Source organism: Nomascus leucogenys, chromosome 7b (genome assembly GCF_006542625.1).
Source record: "Nomascus leucogenys isolate Asia chromosome 7b, Asia_NLE_v1, whole genome shotgun sequence".
NCBI classification, from domain to species: Eukaryota; Metazoa; Chordata; class Mammalia; order Primates; family Hylobatidae; genus Nomascus; species Nomascus leucogenys.
Genome location: NC_044387.1, coordinates 10,102,428 through 10,120,607, shown reverse-complemented (window position 1 = coordinate 10,120,607; position 18,180 = coordinate 10,102,428). Strand labels below are relative to the sequence as shown.

General features: G+C 52.5%; 1 protein-coding gene across 13 annotated transcripts in view; it reads left to right on the top strand.

The window, feature by feature from the left end:
* SGSM3 (small G protein signaling modulator 3) overlaps positions 1–18,180 on the top strand; it is a 32,806-nt gene that overhangs the window by 13,359 nt on the left and 1,267 nt on the right. For 3 of the 13 annotated variants that reach the window (XM_030815492.1, XM_030815490.1, XM_030815491.1), the window contains 19 exons: positions 8,843–8,960; positions 9,745–9,827; positions 10,290–10,356; positions 12,380–12,588; positions 12,690–12,797; positions 13,278–13,421; positions 13,724–13,919; positions 14,153–14,298; positions 14,513–14,737; positions 15,086–15,140; positions 15,270–15,637; positions 15,858–15,912; positions 16,140–16,189; positions 16,346–16,498; positions 16,696–16,766; positions 16,863–16,911; positions 17,003–17,088; positions 17,317–17,439; positions 17,532–17,592. In XM_030815492.1, the coding sequence (XP_030671352.1) occupies positions 8,954–8,960; positions 9,745–9,827; positions 10,290–10,356; positions 12,380–12,588; positions 12,690–12,797; positions 13,278–13,421; positions 13,724–13,919; positions 14,153–14,298; positions 14,513–14,737; positions 15,086–15,140; positions 15,270–15,637; positions 15,858–15,912; positions 16,140–16,189; positions 16,346–16,498; positions 16,696–16,766; positions 16,863–16,911; positions 17,003–17,088; positions 17,317–17,439; positions 17,532–17,592 (2,256 nt within the window). In that variant the 5' untranslated portion in view covers positions 8,843–8,953. Of the gene's footprint in view, positions 1–8,842; positions 8,961–9,126; positions 9,224–9,744; positions 9,828–10,289; positions 10,357–12,379; positions 12,589–12,689; positions 12,798–13,277; positions 13,422–13,723; positions 13,920–14,152; positions 14,299–14,512; positions 14,738–15,085; positions 15,141–15,269; positions 15,638–15,857; positions 15,913–16,139; positions 16,190–16,345; positions 16,499–16,695; positions 16,767–16,842; positions 16,912–17,002; positions 17,089–17,316; positions 17,440–17,531; positions 17,593–17,748; positions 18,158–18,180 lie in introns of those variants that run through there. The other 10 variants (XM_030815498.1, XM_030815497.1, XM_030815499.1 and 7 more) reach the window with 9 other exon arrangements.

Below are 18,180 nucleotides of genomic sequence, written 5' to 3'. Positions count from 1 at the left end.
TTTTGTTTATCCATTCATCAATTGATGGACATTGGATTGTTTTCACCTTTTGACTATTTTACTTTTTTTTTTTTTTGAGACGGAGTCTCGCTCTGTCACCCAGGCTGGAGTGCGGTGGTGCGATCTCGGCTCACTGCAAGCTCCGCCTCCCGGGTTCACACCATTCTCCTGCCTCAGCCTCTCCGAGTAGCTGGGACTACAGGCGCCCGCCACCACACCCGGCTAATTTTTTGTATTTTTAGTAGAGACGGGGTTTCACCGTGGTCTTGATCTCCTGACCTCGTGATCCGCCCGCCTCGGCCTCCCAAAGTGCTGGGATTACAAGCGTGAGCCACCACGCCTGGCCTTTTTTTTTTTTTTTTTTTTTTGAGACAGAGTCTCACTTTGTTGCCAGGCTGGAGTGCAGTGGCGCGATCTTGGCTTACTGCAACCTCCGCCTCCCAGGTTCAAGCAATTCTCCCCCCTCGGCCTCCCAAATAGCTGGGACTAAGAGGCGTGTGCCACCACGCCCAGCTAATTTTTGTATTTTTAGTAGAGATGAGGTTTCACCACGTTGGCCAGGCTGGTCTCAAACTCCTGACCTCAGGTGATCCGCCTGCCTTGGGCCACCCAAAGAGCTGGGATTATAGGCGTGAGACACTGTGCCAGGCCTATACATTTTTAAATGGTTGAAGTCATATGCTGTCTTCATGCTCATGATTCCACTTTTCTTCTATTCCTTCTTCAACCCACTCCAGTTGGACTTTCACCTTGATCATTAAAATTAAAAGCTCTTTTCAGGATCACAAACAACCTTCAGCTTGCTAAGCCAAGGACTAGTTCTCTGTCCTCATATTGATTGACACGGATGATCACCCACCCCTTGTCTTATTTTGTTTTGTGCTGCTGTAACAGAATATGCTGGGTCATTTTCAAAGAACAGAAATTTATTTCTCACAGTTTGGGAGGCTCAGAAGTCCAAGGTGTTTGTTGAGGGCCTTCTTGCTGCATCCTAATTTGGCAGAAGGGCAAGAGAGCCAACTCCTTCCATCAAGCCCCTTTAGAAGGGGACCTAATCCCATGGATGTGGGAGGAGTCTTCATGGCCTCACCACCTCTTAAAGGTTCCAGCTCTTAATACTATCACATTGGCAACACCTGAATTTTGGAGGGGACACATTAAAACCAAAGCACTCTTTCTAGAAATACTCACTTCTATTGGTTTCCACAACACAACAGCACTACTCGTTTTCCTTCTGCTTCATTGGCCAGTTCCCAAATTTTGTTTCCTGCCTCCTTTTCTGCCTAACTTCTAAATGTTGGAGTGTTTTAGGATTTGGTCCTAGGCCTCCTACTCTGCGTTCCCTCCTTGGCAATGACATCTAGTTCTGTGCTATGCTGATGCTTCCCACATTTACATTTCTAGTTCTGACATCTGTGAACCCCGTGCTCATAAGGTGCAAACTTGACATCTCCACTTAGGAGTCTGATCGGCCTCCCAACTTAACATGGCCAAAGCAGAACTCTTGATTTCTAACCCCAAAATCTGCTCTTTCACCAGGCTTCCCTCGTCTTAGTTGATGGGACCTGCACAGTTGCTCAGGTCCAAGACCTTGGAGACTGGCCAGGCATGATGGCTTACGCCTATAATACCAGCCCTTTGGGAGGCCGAGGCGGGTGGGTCACGAGGTCAGGAGTTCGAGACCAGCCTGGCCAACATGGTGAAACCCCCATCTCTACTAAAAATACAAAAATTAGCCAGGAGCAGTGGTGGGCGCCTGTAATCCCAGCTACTTGGGAGGCTGAGGCAGGAAAATTGCTTGAACCGGGAGGCGGAGGTTGCAGTGAGTGAGATTGTGCCACTGCACTCTAGCCTGGGTGACAGAGTAAGACCCCTGTCTCAAAAAAAAAAAAAAAAAAAAAAAAAAATCCAGTTTTTGCCATGGCTAGAAGGGCCATCTGTCAGCTAGTTCCTGCCTCCTTTTCCAACGTTACCTGCTACTTTCCCCTCATCACTACTATTCTAGATCTTCACAGAGCTGGCTCCTTATTCTGGTGTGAGCTGAAAGGTCATTTCCTCAGAGAGGCCTTCCCCAACCACCAATTAAAAATAGCCTCTCTACTCCTACCTGTCACTTTGTAACCTATTGTTCTGTTTTCTTCATGGCATGTATTATTATTCTGAAATTATTTACATATTTATTGTCTGTTTTCTGTAACTAATAATAGCTGGCATTAAGCACATGCCATGTGCCGAGTATTGTTACAAGTACTACATTTTCTCACTTCATAAGTAGTATAGGTGTTATTTCCATTTTACAGAAGAAATTACAGGTTCATGAAAGCAAGAACTTTGTCCATCTTGTTTTACTGCTATATCTCTAACACATGGAACAGTGTTTGGCCCATAGTAGTTGCAAACAATTTTTTTTGTTTGTTGGATAGATGAATGAAAAACTCCCAAGCTGACATTTCTACCTCTGACATCTCCCCATAAACATAGATTTATATATGTAATCACCTACTTAACAGCTCCACTTGGATTTCTAAATAAGCATTTAAATTACCCCATATCTCTTTTTTTTTTAGACAGGATCTCACTCTGTCGCCCAGGCTGGGGTGCAGTGGCACAGTCTCAGCTCACTGCAACCTCCATCTCCCAGGCTGAAGCGATTCTCCTGCCTCAGCCTCCCAAGTAGCTGGGATTACAGGTGCCTGCCACCACGCCCAGCTAATTTTTATAATTTTAGTGGAGACGGGGTTTCACCATGTTGGCCAGGTTGGTCTCGAACTCCTGACCTCAGGTGATCTGCCCACCTCGGTCTCCCAAACTGCTGGGATTACAGGTGTGAGCCCAGCCCCTGTGCCCAGCCCCTGCCCCATAACTCTTAACTTCCCCCCTCCCCAAACCTGTTTTGTTCCCATTTCTCTCATACTAGGAAATGGCATCATCATAAGCCCAGGAGTACAGACCGGAAACCTAGGCCTTGCCTGTGGTCACTCCCATTCTCATTCCCCACATCCAACCCTGCGGCAAGGCCTGTTGATTCTGCCTCTGATTGTGTCTTGAATCCGTTACTTCTCTTTGTCTCCACTGTCACTTTAGCCTCATTCTCCATAATCTTTCCCCTGCACGCCACACTTGCCTCCAAGCATCCATTCTTGTCTCTCTACAAGCTATTTGCCCACGTAACGGCCAAATTGGACCCACATACATTTTAGAGGTGTGCTGAAGAATAGACGCCAAGGAGAAAAACCAAGAAGAAAACCAATATTTTGTACCCTTACCTTGAAAAAGGTATTCATATATTTTTTCCTTTTCTAAAAAATGTTCATGTTTCTTTGAGCATTTATTGTCTGATTTTACCCTTTTTAGCATCTATAGTAGCCACATTAATCTTTTTTTACTCCAGCCTTTCTTGGACTTTCCTGGCTTCGTGTTTCTCTATCTAGGTGAGTTTTTATCCATAGCTTCCAGTGTCCTCTTCCCCTCCTCACAGAGGAAATGCAGTCTTCAGCATCTCAGAGGCCTCTTAGAAGTATTTTTGCTTATGTTGCTTACAGCTTTCATGTTCCAAGGTAAATGTCTGTAGAAAACCATCTATGTAGTAGTAGCAACCATGCTGTGTTGTTAAGAAAATAGGACACAGGACAGGACAGTAGGACCAGAGTGAATGGGGGGCCATATCCCTCTGATCTATATGAAGAGACCACAGGAAATGGACAGAACCTTTTCTGCCCCTCCCCATAGATGTGGGAAAACAGGGTTTATAGTGAGATCTGACCTTCTGTGCTTTTTAAACAAAATTTGCCTTATAGGAAATTGTAGGATTGGCAAACTAGGGAGTATGTACATTAAAGTTTGAAAAATTCTTTCTAGAGCACCTCAAAGGTTCCTAAATCAACCCTGTTTTTCAAGTTTCTGCCTCTCAATCAATACTCCTGTGACAACAGGAGGGCAGCTACCCTGACGTGGCTAACTCTCTGGGCTGTTCCTGCCAACTCCCAGATGGCTGCTTTCAGGAAGGTTTCCATAGTGACCAGAGGCAGGAAAAACCTGCCCACCCAGCTTAACAATTCACATCCGGCTGGGCTCTGTAGCCAGTGGGAGAAGTGGCGTGTTTATATATACTTATATACATTACATACATTTATATGTGTGTGTAGCATTAAAGAGCTATCCCTACAGTCTCTTTGTATCCAGAATCTGGCCGGGTGTGGTGGCTCACGCCTGTAATCACAGCACTTTGGGAGGCTTAGGCAGGAGGATCACTTAAGTTCAGGAATTCAAGACCAGCCTGGGCAACACAGAGGGACCTTGTCTCTAAAAAAATAAATACGATAAAATATATCCATAATCTGACCATTTCTCAGTGTTCCTACCATAGGAAAGTCAACATACCTTTCACCCTGACTAATCCAACAGCCTCCTCTGTGTCCACCACCACCTCTGCAAGACAGCCAGAGAGGGCTCAGAGCCCTCCCCTACTTCCCCAGCTCACTGAGAATGAAGCCCAGAATCTCCACCACACTGTGAGGCCTCGTGGCTCCCTGCTGCATCTTCTCCCACCGTTCAGGCTGTTTCCTCCCACTCTTTCCTCCTCATTCCCCAGCCCCTCCAGCCTGCTGGCTGCCTTGCGGCTGTTTCAGCGTGCCCAGTGTGCTCCCAACTTGGGGCTGCTTCTCCCTGGATCTCCTTTCCCTCAGGTAGCCATGAGCCCTCAGTTCCTTTTGGTCTTTGCTCAGGTGTCCCTAACCCTTATTCTTAAAGAGCTTCTCCTGAACGCTTGATATAATTCCCCTCTCTTCTGATACTCTCCACACCTTGACCTTTATTTTTCCTCACAGCACTATAGTTATCACAATCTATTTCTGTGTTTATCATGTGATTCTTTTCTTTTTTCTTTTTTTTTTTTTTTGAGACGGAGTCTCTGTCGCCAGGCTGGAATGCAGTGGCGCCATCTCAACTCACTGCAACCTCTGCCTCCTGGGTTCAAGCGATTCTCCTGCCTGGGCCTCCTCAGTAGCTGGGACTACAGGCACATGCCACCATGCCCAGCTAATTTTTGTATTTTTAGTAGGACAGGGTTTCACCGTGTTGGCCAGGATGGTCTCAATCTCCCGACCTCAGGTGATCCACCCACCTCGGCCTCCCAAAGTGCTGGGATTACAGGTGTGAGCCACCGGGCCCGGCCTGTCATCTGATTCTCTAATGTAAGGGTCGGGACTTTTTCCCCCACTGTTGCATCCCAGCCCTTAGAAACTGCCTGGCTCTTAGGGGTGCTCAGTCCCCATTTGCTGATCAATGAATGAGTAGGAGGAGAGCCAAGATCAGGAAAGGGGAGCGACTCCTGAGTGGGCCTTCCCAGCCCCTTCAGGCCTCCACAGCCAGATGTAGCTGATTTCTCCGCTACAAGCAGCCTGCAGGTGCTCCGTCACACTTCCACTCTGCCTTTCAGAACAACCAACCAAACCCCTGCCTCTGGGGCCGATGGTGATGAGGAGTCTTTCTCATGCTCTCAACTGGGACATGTTATGTTGAACCATACACAGCTGTCATTTTTGTAGGCTGTAATGGATGAATATCAGCAATTTAATATGGTTCAACATAGTTTTTAGTATACCTCAATGAGGAGGGTCCATATATTAATAACTTTCTAGAAATTTTTAGGACTACTAATTGCCTGATACTTATTGAGTACTTATATGTGTCAGGCAGCGTGCTAAAGGCCTTATTTGCATCATCTCACGTAATCCTCATAACCACAGTAAGGCATAGGTATTATTATTCCATGCTATCGAAAAGAAAACTGATACAGACGTGAAGTAAACTTGCCCACGGTTATAACAAGTGGGCACGGGCCCACTCTGCTACACGAGTAGCAGAGCTAGGATTGGACTGGAGATGTCTTTTTTTTTTTTTTTTTTTTTTTTTTTTGAGACAGAGTCTCACTCTGTCACCTAGGCTGGAGGGCAGTGATGCGATCTTGGCTCACTGCAACCTCCGCCTCCTGGGTTCAAGCAATTCTCGTGCCTCAGCCTCTCAAGTAGCTGCAATTACAGGGACGCACCAACATGCCTGGCTAATTTTTTTGTATTTTTAGTAGAGACAGGGTTTCACCATGTTGGCCAAGCTGGTCTCAAACTCCTGGCCTCAAGTGATCCGCCCACCTCAGCCTCCCAAAGTGCTAGGATTACAGGTGTGAGCCACCGTGCCCAGCCGAGATGTTTTTACTTTTAATCATGGTGCAGAGGATGAGCGCTGAGCCCACTCCCTCCCAAGGCTGACATGTGGTGGTTCTGCCACAGCCATTTGCCATCTCAGGCTCCAAGCCAGCGGGAGGCGTAATAGAGCACTGGGTTCCATTCCCAGGGCCATCTAGCTGGTGGCCATGTGTCCGTCATTTCATAGGGTGGGGCTGCATGGTGTGGCAGGGCAAAGTTTTGGGAGTCATTTGGAAACTATCAGTCTCTTCTAGGCTTATTTTCTGTTGTGTAAGGAATAAATGTGTTGTAAGGATTGAATGATGACATGACATGCTTTTTAAAACTTCTAGCTCAGTCTGTTTAATGTAAAAATATGTAATCCTCCATCCAGCTCATAGTTCTGAGGGAAACCCTGTATCACATATATTTTACACTGAAGGAAGACATTAAAATGCCATTCTCTTCACACAGAACCAACAAACCAGGATGGCTGGCCTGTTGGGGAAGCAGGTTCTTCCATCTGGTTCTCAGCGGGCATGTCTGGAAGGAGGAGGGAGCGTCTCTCCCATTTGGGTACCGAAGCCTCTATAACGGTCAGGAATGTTCTGCTGTGGCCTTTATCCTAAACTTGGCTTGGCCAGTGTGTGTCTGGGGCAGGAGCAGAGGCTGGGACACAGCCGAGCTGCCCATAGGAGCTACTTTTGCCCCCACACTTGTATGTCTTTTTTTTATTTTATTTTATTTCATTTTTTTATTTTTTATTTTTGAGACGGAGTCTCGCTCTGCCACCCAGGCTGGAGTGCAACGGCGCAATCTCGGCTCACTGCAAGCTCCACCTCCCGGGTTCACGCCATTCTCCTGCCTCAGCCTCTCCGAGTAGCTGGGACTACAGGCGCCCGCCACCACACCCGGCTAATTTTTTTGTATTTTTAGTAGAGACGGGGTTTCACCATGTTAGCCAGGATGGTCTCGATCTCCTGACCTCGTGATCCGCCCGCCTCGGCCTCCCAAAGTGCTGGGATTACAAGCGTGAGCCACCGCGCCCGGCACTTGTATGTCTTTGAAGAGAACTGGGATTTTCTCACAGCTCCTTTGAAGTGGTGGTTTGATTTTCCTCTTTTTTGCTTCTCACTTACCTAATTCTTCCCAATTTATCTAGAATTCCCAACACCAGAATTCCATGGCAGATAGCATGGAGAATGGGTTTTGTTATGGACCAGGATAACAGCTGTTATTTCTGAATTCTCATTGTCTGAAAAATGGCAAAAGTAAATTTTTCTTCAGTGCCAGGTTTAGGTAAATATGATTTCAAAAACCAGAATGTAACTTGTCTTGAAATCTTTCAACCACATCTCCTCGTTGTTACCTCTACTTCCTTTCATAGAGTGAGGGCCTTTAATTCAGTGGTTAGAAGTAAAAGGCTTGGCTGGGTGCGGTAGCTCATGCTTGTAATCCCAGCACTTTGGGAGGCTGAAGCAGGCGGATCTATTGAGCTTAGGAGTCTGAGACCAGCCTGGGCAACGTGGTGAAACTCTATCTCCACAAGAAACACAAAAATTAGCTGGGCGTGGTGGCGTGTGCCTGCAGTCCCAGATACTTGGGAGGCTGAGGTGGGAGGATCCCATGAGCCTAAGAAGTCAAGACTGCAGTGAGCTGTGATTGTGCCCCTGCACTGCAGCATGGGTAACAGAGTGAGACCCTGTCTCAAAAAAAAAAAAAGACAAATAGCTGCTGGCAATGGTGGCTCACACCTGTAATCCCAGCTACTTGGGGGGCTGAGGCAGGAGGATCACTTGAGCCCAGGAGTTCAAGAATGCAGTGAGCTATGATTTCACTACTGCACTCCAGCCTGAGTGAAAGAATGAGACTCTGTCTCAAAAAAAAAACAAAAAAAAAAAACCCCAATTTACAAATGGACAAATGGGCAAAGGCAGGCAGATTGCTTGAGCCCGGGAGTTCAAGACCAGCTTGGGCAACATGGCAAAAAGCTCTCTCTACAAAAAAATACAAAAATTAGCCAGGCATGGTGGTGCGTGCCTGTAGTCCCAGCTACTTGGGAGGTTGAGGTGGGAAGATCACTTGAGCCCGGGAGGCGGAGGCTGCAGTGAGCCAAGATCGAGCCACTGCATTCAAGCCTGGGCCACAGAGCGAGACCCTGCCTCAAAAAATAATAAAAATTGAAATGGACAAAGTGTGATTTTTTTTCCCTTCCCTTGTTAAACAATGGCTAGGACTTCAGTTCCCACTGCCTCCAGGCTAGCAAAATCAGAGTGTGGGTGGAAAGGACTCCTCTTTGTAGGACAGAGGGTGCTGTAGAATGACTTTCCTCAGGCTGGGCGCGGTGGCTCACGCCTGTAATCCCAACACTTTGGGAGGCTGAGGCAGGGGGGATCACGAGGTCAGGAGTTTAAGACCAGCCTGGCCAATATGGTGAAACCCCGTCTCTACTAAAAAGACAAAAATCAGCTGGGTGTGGTGGCACACCCCTGTAGTCCCAGCTACTCGGGAGGCCGAGGCAGAAGAATCTCTTGAACCTAGGAGGTGGAGGTTGCAGTAAGCTGAGATTGCACCACTGCACTCCAGCCTGGGTGACCAAGTAAGACTCTGTCTAAAAAAAAATAAAAATAGAATGACTTTCCTCTTTGCTCTTCTAACAGGGCAGATGATTCTGGACCAGATGAAGCCTGAGGAGCCTTCCAGCTCTAAGATAGCAGGATAGGAGACTTCTAAGATTGGAGCTGCAGAGGACTTGCCAGCCCACCAGCACAATGTCAGGTAGAGGCAGGGGCTGGACTTGGAAACGGGGTATGAAGCTCTCACAGAGGAGCCAGAGGGATGGAAGCTGGCTTGTTTTCCATAAAACACCATCCAGATAAGAGAGGTGGAGATGGTAGGGAAGGCTTCTGGCTGGCTGAGAAAGTTACTGAAACTTCCTTCTCAGCTCTGCTCTCCAGCTGTCCTCCTCCAGCTCTCCAGCCCGCAGATCTGCACTCCTCAGGCGGAGAAAGAGGCCGGAAGATGAAGTTTGGTCATGTTTTGTAATGTGCTGCTGTTTCTTCCCCCTCTTCTCCAGAAATTGCTGATTTCTAGGAGGTTTCTTTCATTCTGCTCCTTCCCTACCCATCATGCTTGAGATGGGCCAGTCCCTTTAATGCTGATGCTCTTAGAGGGAGAGGGTATTTCCTCATTTGAATTTTGCCTCTGCATTTTCTTTTTTTTTTTTTTTTTTTTTTTTTTGAGGCAGAGTTTCGCTCTTGTTGCCCAGGCTGGAGCGCAATGGCACAATCCTTGCTCACTGCAACCTCCGCTTCCCGGGTTCAAGCTATTCTCCTGCCTCCCGAGTAGCTGGGATTACAGGCATGTGCCACCATGCCCAGCTAATTTTGTATTTTTAGTAGAGATGGGTTTCACCATGTTGGCCAGGCTGGTCTCAAACTCCTGACCTCAGGTGATCTGCCTACCTCAGCCTCCCAAAGTACTGAGATTACAGGCGTGAGCCACTGCGCCTGGCCTGCCTCTGCATTTTCTTGATCGTTCTCCTGGTCCTCTTTGGTTTTAGGAAGCCATACACCTGCCTGTGGCCCTTTCTCAGCCCTGACTCCGAGCATATGGCCCCAGGAGATCTTGGCCAAGTACACGCAGGTACAGCAGTTAGCCAGGCACCAGCCTGCTGTGCTCCCACGCTGCGGTATGAAGGGGACCCAGCTCTGCAGGCTGCCCAGGAAGAGGTGGCCAACTCACACAGGGTTATGGGTTCCCCACCAGAGATGGTATCTTAGCTCCATGTGCCTGTGTGAATCAACCACTGTGGCACTACGCTGTCAGTATTATAGGGACACAACTGCATAAAACATGTTTCTTGCCTTGATTTTATTATATTTGACCTCTGAGAAGAACAAAGAAAATAGAAGGTTGAGAAAACGCTAGAAGAAGGTTCAGAGAAGGTTGCGTGGTAACCAGAGGCGGCTTTTGGAAGAGTAGCCTTTGATCTGAGCCTGAAGGCTGGGTGGGATTTTAGCAGGCAACCCTGTGGGTGGCATCTTTCAGACCTGAGGCCCCCAACTAGGGGACAGACAACTGACTTCAACCTCATCCTGATTCTAGAAGGAAGAGTCAGCAGAGCAACCAGAGTTCTACTACGATGAGTTTGGTTTCCGTGTGTACAAGGAAGGTAAACCTGAGCCCCTTTTGTGTGTCATCTTGATGTTCTTTGGGGAGGACTCCGCTCCCTTGACTGGAATTACCCTGCCTGTGATGGCTGAGCTCTGATGCATCAGGGTTCCAGATTTAAGGACAGAGTGTATCTGAGGGTGATATTGTTATAAGTATGGGAGACCTCTGCTTTTTTTTGAGATAAATTTTACTGATCCTCACCTGACAGTAAAAGCAATCTTATTCACTGTAGAGAAGTTGAAAAATTCAGGCTGGACGTGGTGGCTCACACCTGTAATCCCAGCACTTTGGGAGGCTGAGGTGGGTGGATCACTTGAGGCCAAGGGTTCAAGACCAACCTGGCTAACATGGTGAAACCCCATCTCTACTAAAAATACAAAATTTGCCAGGTGTGATGGTGTGCGACTGTAATCCCAGCTGCTCGGAAGGCTGAGACAGGAGAATCTCTTGAACCCAGGAGGTAGGGGTTGCAGTGAGCCGAGATTGCGCCACTGCACTCCAGCCTGGGCAAAAAGAGCAAAACTCTGCCTCAAAAAAGAAAAAAAGCATATTTTCGATGGCTGTATAATATCCTATTATAATGAACATACAGTATTTGGATAACCACTTTTCTATAACTGAGTCTCTAGTCCATTTCTGTTTTCTACTATAAATGGACCTTTTGGTCCTGAGTGGGCTATTGAGAAGGCCATCTGCCAGGCCAGAACTGTGGCTGGGACATTTTAATTGACTGCAACTAATCACCTTCAGGTCACTCACGTTTCCAATTCTGACAAAAGTTTTCCTTGTTCTTCTGATTCGTAGGCAGGTATTTGCAGGTTAAAGGTTTGGGTTGAGAGGGACACAGGGAACTTGCTGGTATGATGGGAGTATCTGTGTTTGGCTGGGTCACTGGAGTCAGAGTGTTCACTGTTATATCTTGGAACTGAGACTGCTTGATGGGGACAATGTTGAGACATTTGTTTATACACCAAAATGTACACCTAACATTTGTGCATTTTACTGTAGGTAAAGTCATTAAAGTTGGTGTTTTTGAAAGCTGGGCTGAGGGATTGGCTTTTGGGTGAATAAGGACGAGGCTATCTGTGGAGCTCGCCCAGGGATTGCTGGGCTGCCACAGGAGAGCCTGACCTCATTCATTCAACAAATATCTCATGAACCTAACTGTGGGTGGTGCAGTCTCCACAGCTGCATCCCCTGCAGGCCCTCGAACAAAACTGAAGGTGGTCTCAACTGCATGGAGTTCTCATTTTAGTGAGGGAGACAGGCAGTAAACAAGCATGTAATATTCTAGAGCAAGAAGGGCTGGGAAAATACTTCCAGGGATAGAGAAGAGGGGCAGTAAATCATATATAAAAAGGCCCTGAAGTGGCCCTTTCAGACCATGTCATTGGAGTGGAGAGAGCAAGAGGAAAATGGCAGGGGGTGAGGACAGAGTGGGCACGGCCCAGAGGAAGCAGCTGAGGGAGCCCTGGAAGGCCCTTGGCTTTGAGTCTCAGCTCTGAGCAGAGTGACATGATCTGACTTGCATTTTGGAAGGGTCACTGTGGCTGCTGAGGAGAACAGCCTTTGGGAGGTGAGGTCAGCGGGAGGGCCACTGCAGCGATCTGGATGAAGGACAATGGCTTGGACAAGGGCCATGGTCAGGGGTGGTGAGACGTAAAGGAATCCTGTGGGTTTGCTGATGGACTGAGTGTGGGGTCTGGGCGAGGGAGGAGCCAGAGGTGACTCCAAGGTTTAGGCTGAGCATCGGGAGAATGGAGGTGTCATTTCTGGATCCGGGTAGTACTATGGTAGGAGTGGCTTTGAGGAGAAGGTGAGGAGCTTTGCTCCTCCTAGGGTGCATGTTAGATGCTCACGTGGAGCTGTCAGAAAGCCATTAGCTGTGGGAATCTGGATCTGGGGGGAGAGAGGGGCCTAGAGCCATGAAGCTCAGACCCTCCTGAAGACAGAGGCTTGGCTGCTTGGAGAACATGTAGTAGAGAAAGCTTTTTCTTTCCTCCTCGGCTCTCTCTTGGCAGAAGGTGATGAGCCTGGCTCCAGTCCGCTGGCAAACTCCCCTCTGATGGAGGATGCTCCGCAGAGGCTGCGGTGGCAGGCCCACCTGGAGTTTACCCATAACCACGACGTGGGGGATCTCACCTGGGACAAGATTGCAGTGTCCCTACCCCGCTCTGAGAAGCTCCGCTCCCTGGTGCTGGCCGGCATCCCACATGGCATGAGGCCACAGGTAAGGTGGCCACAGGGACCCACAGGGTGTTGAGAGGGTCTTGGCCCCATGATCAGGTGTCACGAGAAAGACTGAGTGCCCTCGTGGCTCCCTTCCCTCAGCTATGGATGCGGCTCTCTGGGGCCCTGCAGAAGAAGAGGAACTCTGAGCTGTCCTACCGCGAGATTGTGAAGAACAGCTCCAACGACGAGACCATCGCTGCCAAGCAGGTGAGGCCGGCAGCACTGTGCAGGAAGAGCTGGAGGCTGTGTGGGCTCGCAGGAGAGAGGGAGCCTGCCTGGGGTTCTTAGAGTGTGCCCTTGTTGTGGGGTAGGGGAGGATACTTGCTCCTTCCTTGGTCCTCTGCAGGCCACAGAAAGAATTGTCCAAAAGGCCATCAGTGCTGTGGAAGGGCTTGGAGATGGGGTTCCCAAGGCCGGGTCCACTTTCGGAACAGATGGGGACTCTAAATATAGACTCCAGGCCTCAGGCCACACGTTCTCATTCAGTCGGTCTGGCGTGAAGCTTCCCAGCTGGATTGGATGTCCTGGCTCCACACTGGCTGGGAGCTGACCCTGAAGGGAGGAGGGTGACCTTGACCAGGAACACAAGGAATCCCCATTCCTGGGGGAGAAGCCCGCCTGGGGTCTGCCTCCCTCCCCCGGTGTCACAAGGTCTTGTTATTGTGGGTGCCGATGGCTGCCTGACAGATCGAGAAGGACCTGCTCCGCACCATGCCCAGCAACGCCTGCTTCGCCAGCATGGGTAGCATCGGGGTGCCCCGCCTGCGCAGGGTGCTCCGGGCCCTGGCCTGGCTCTACCCAGAGATTGGCTACTGCCAGGGCACCGGCATGGTGAGCACAACCCCAGAAAGGGCAGTGGCAGCCCTAGGTCCCCCTCCAGGACCCTAACAAGGAGTGGCCACCCACTCCGGGGCGTCCCCAAGGAGATCGGGGCAGCTGCATGTTATGCAAGCGGAGGCGCCCCCCCAAGGGGTGTGAAACTGAGGCAGGCCAAGGAAGGCAGCCGGGGGAAGGCCTGTGTTCCAGCATGCGTGCCCCCCAAGAGGCTTTTGCTAATTGGTCTCCCTAGGGTAGGGGCACCTTTTCTAATTTGCACAAAGACCTGGGTAGAGGGCCTTTGTCCCTGTGGCCAGGTGGCCGCCTGCCTCCTGCTGTTCCTGGAGGAGGAGGACGCCTTCTGGATGATGTCTGCCATCATCGAGGACCTGCTCCCCGCCTCCTACTTCAGCACCACCCTGCTGGGCGTCCAGACTGACCAGCGGGTCCTGCGCCACCTCATTGTCCAGTACCTGCCTCGCCTGGACAAGCTGCTCCAGGAGCATGACATTGGTAAGGCGCCCCTGAGCCACTGGCTCCCATTCTGCAGCTTGGAGGACTCAGGCGGGTGACCGAGTGGGAATGGGGCACAGCCCCCTGACCACAGTCTTTGTCGCTCTTTTGTTCTCTGGTGGTCCCTGCCCCCTCCCCTCCTTTGCTCTGGAGCAGGGAGGACCTTGCTGCAGTTCCGGGGAGGGAGGTTTCCACCACCTCCTCCCCAGTGGCTTCGGCTCCTGTGTTTACAGAGCTGTCCCTGATCACACTGCACTGGTTCCTCACGGCCTTCGCCAGCGTGGTGGACATCAAGCTGCTCCTGCGCATCTGGGACCTGTTCTTCTACGAGGGCTCCCGGGTGCTGTTCCAGCTCACACTGGGCATGCTGCACCTCAAGGTGCTCCGCGGCCCCACTTCAGGCTGAGTAGGAGGAGCCCGAGATGGGGGGCAGGGGAGCGAGAGACCTCCCTGGGCCAGGCAAGACCAGCCCCCTGGCCCCTGACAACCGTGCCAAGGCAAACGGGTCTCTGAGGATGGGGGTTGGGGTCAGCTCAGTGCCACGTCCCTGCAGTGACAACCTTCTTCCCCCATCCTGCCCTGGCGTGGCCCAGGAGGAAGAGCTGATCCAGTCAGAGAACTCGGCCTGCATCTTCAACACGCTATCAGATATCCCGTCACAGATGGAGGACGTGGAGCTGCTTCTGGGGGTGGCTATGCGGCTGGCCGGCTCCCTCACCGATGTGGCCGTGGAGACTCAGCGCCGCAAGCACCTGGCCTATCTCATTGCAGACCAGGGCCAGCTCCTGGGGGCTGGCACCCTCACCAACCTCTCTCAGGTGGCCCAGGATGGGGGGGGCCGCACCTTTGGCCCACAGCACACGGGGAGGAGGGGTCACCTTGAAGTTCAGAGCGCGGGGGCTGCGGGAAGCAAACCAGCCCTTCCTGCCCTGGCCCAGTCAGACCACAGCTGTGGGGTGACCCAGGCCTCGGGCTTTGTGCACCTCAGGTTCTGACCCTGGCACGGTGTGGGAGGAAGGCAGACCCGGCTCTGAACTGATTATCTGTTTTCAATTCTCGGAGCCAGTGTCAGAGGCCATTTCAGATGAGACAGTATAAGCCAAGGGCTGGTGGGTTCTCTTCCTCCCGGGGGCCAGGACCGCGCTGACCCACTCTTCATGGTGCAGGTTGTTCGCCGCAGGACCCAGCGGAGGAAGTCCACCATCACTGCTCTGCTCTTCGGTGAGAGCTCTGTGGGTACCAGGCAGTGTGGGCATGCGGGAGTTTGTCCTCACGCTCATGTGGACGTGGAGCTTCCTCCCCGGGGGCCTGGAGTAGGCCGTGGTCACCATTGCTCTCTGGGCCTCCTAGGGGAGGATGACCTGGAGGCACTCAAGGCCAAGAACATCAAGCAGACGGAACTGGTGGCTGACCTCCGGGAAGCCATCCTGCGCGTGGCACGCCACTTCCAGTGCACAGACCCCAAAAACTGCAGCGTGGTGAGTCGCCAGCTCCCTGGGCTGGTACCGAACATGGCCCTAACTGCTCCAACCCCCTTGGTGGGCCTGTGTTCACTGTGGCAGGAGCTGACTCCAGACTACAGCATGGAGAGCCACCAGCGGGACCACGAGAACTATGTGGCGTGTTCACGTAGCCACCGTCGCCGAGCCAAGGCCCTGCTGGACTTTGAGCGGCACGACGACGACGAGCTGGGCTTCCGCAAGAACGACATCATCACAGTGCGTGGGGGTGCTGGATTACCAGGTCCTCAGGCTGTGGCGGGTTCCCCAGCCTCCCTCCACCAAGCCCCACCCCAACCCCCTTCTCTGCCAAGAGCTTCTCTTGTGAAGATGTAGGGGTCTTGGCCTGGCCTAGTTGCTGAGGAGTCATATCGGAGGTGCAGGAGGCGCTGGCCCAGGGCACCCAGCTTTGGTTCCTGCTGTTTTTCCTCCTGTGCAGATCGTGTCTCAGAAGGACGAGCACTGCTGGGTGGGGGAGCTCAACGGCCTGCGAGGTGGGGTCCTTGGTCTGCTCTTGAGCTGGGAGAGGGAGGAGGGGGTGGGCACAGAAGACTTGGGTGACCCTGGCCACCGCCAGGCCGTTCTCCTCTATACCCCTGCCTGGCTTGAGGCCCCTGAAGCAGCTGAGCCGGCTTCCCGCTGCCTCAGCCTGCCTGCGGGCTGTGTCGGCTCTGTCCTCGGCCCTCGTGGTTGCTCCTTACAGGGCCTGTTTTTCCCACAGGCTGGTTTCCAGCCAAGTTCGTGGAAGTCCTGGATGAGCGCAGCAAAGAGGTGAGGGGGTGGGGCGGGCTAGGCACGGCTGGCACCCTCCTAGCCAGGGCCTGTGTCCCCGGTGAGTCCTGGCCTGAAGCATGGCAGAGAGGACAGAGGAGGGTGACTGGCTGCAGGCGTCAGGCAGGGCTTTCTCAGACCCATCCCTCCCATCAGTACTCCATCGCGGGGGACGACTCGGTGACAGAGGGGGTCACAGACCTGGTGCGAGGGACCCTCTGCCCGGCCCTTAAGGCCCTGTTCGAACATGGACTGAAGAAGCCATCCCTGCTTGGGGGCGCCTGTCACCCCTGGCTGTTTATCGAGGAGGTAAGTCAGTGGCTGGGCCCATGACCCCCATCCTGCACCAGCCCTGCTGTGCCCCCTAGTACCCATCTTAGGCCCTTCCTGCCCCAAAGAGAGGATGGGAAGAGCTGGCAGGGTGGTGACAGGTGCCCAGTTGGCCCCAAGGGCTTTGAACCAGCATCTTCCTGTCCCCACACTCACACTGTGTGCTGTTCCCACAGGCTGCAGGCCGGGAGGTCGAGAGAGACTTTGCCTCTGTGTATTCCCGCCTGGTGCTCTGTAAGACCTTCAGGTAACTGGGCCCGGGTTCTTCTGGTGGGGTCACCAGCAGTGGGAGGGCGGGGCCTGACCCAGCCCCGGCACCCCAGGAGCTTTGGTGCCCCCTCAGGTTGGATGAAGATGGCAAGGTCCTGACCCCGGAGGAGCTGCTCTACAGGGTAAGGGGGGCCTCCTCTGCCAGACCCTAGAGACCTCTATGGGGTTAGCCTGTGGGGGAGCCTGAGTGACAGCTGACGGTGCCGTCCCCAGGCTGTGCAGTCTGTGAACGTGACCCACGATGCAGTGCACGCACAAATGGATGTGAAGCTCCGCTCACTGATCTGTGTGGGGCTCAAGTGAGTGTGGAAAAGGGGTTGGAGGAGAGCCCTGGAGTGGGGGGACCTAGCCCAGACTCAGGGGGGTCCTTAGAGGGAACCCTAAAGGACAAAACCTCAGGGGCTCAGGTCCTTCCCCAAAGAGGGTGGTCTGGGAGCTGCTGAGAGACAGGTAGGAGGCTTCCACCGTGGCTGCAGCCAGAGGGGCCTGGAGCTGCCCCTGCTCCCCACTCCTGGCCATGTCCCCAGTGAGCAGGTGCTGCACCTGTGGCTGGAGGTGCTCTGCTCCAGCCTGCCCACGGTGGAGAAGTGGTACCAGCCCTGGTCCTTCCTGCGCAGCCCGGGCTGGGTCCAGATCAAGTGTGAGCTCCGGTGAGGACCTTACTGGACTTGGGGGATGGAGGTGGGGTGGGAAGGGCTGGCTGGGAGTGACAAGAGCCTTACCACCCCCTCCTCACCTCTAGAGTCCTCTGCTGCTTTGCTTTCAGCCTCTCCCAGGACTGGGAGCTCCCTGCGAAGAGAGAGGTGGGTGGTGTGGACCTTGTAGGGCCTGCACTGATGGAGCTGCCCAAACCGTTCGTGGGGTGGCTAAGGTGGGAACCCGGAGTGCTGGTGTCAGCAGTTAGGAACCACCCCGGCCATGCCCAAGGCCTGTGAGGTGAGGGGCTGCCCTGTTTGCAGGCGCAGCAGCCCCTGAAGGAGGGCGTCCGGGACATGCTGGTGAAGCACCACCTCTTCAGCTGGGATGTGGACGGGTGACCCCCCTCCTCCCCAGCCCAGCCTCGGGCCTGCGTCTGAGGTGGCCCAGGGAAGAGCAGCTCCAGAGCCCTGGCTGGGGCCCCGGGATATCAGGCTGCCCCAGTCCAGGTTCCCCAGCATATCCCAGGTGGTGGGAGCAGAGGGTGCCCTGCCCCACCAGGTCCTTAGGGATGCTCTAGGCCAAACCACAGTTTGTACCAAAAACCTTGTGAGGAGGTGGGGGAGCCATGTCTGTGCCAGTCGTCTTTGCTCAGGAAGAGGGAAGGGGATGGGGGTGGCTAGTAGGCTCCTGGCCTCTTTGGTTTATAAATAAACTGTCTTTGAGAAAGCACCTCCCTGTCTTCTGTGCGGCTA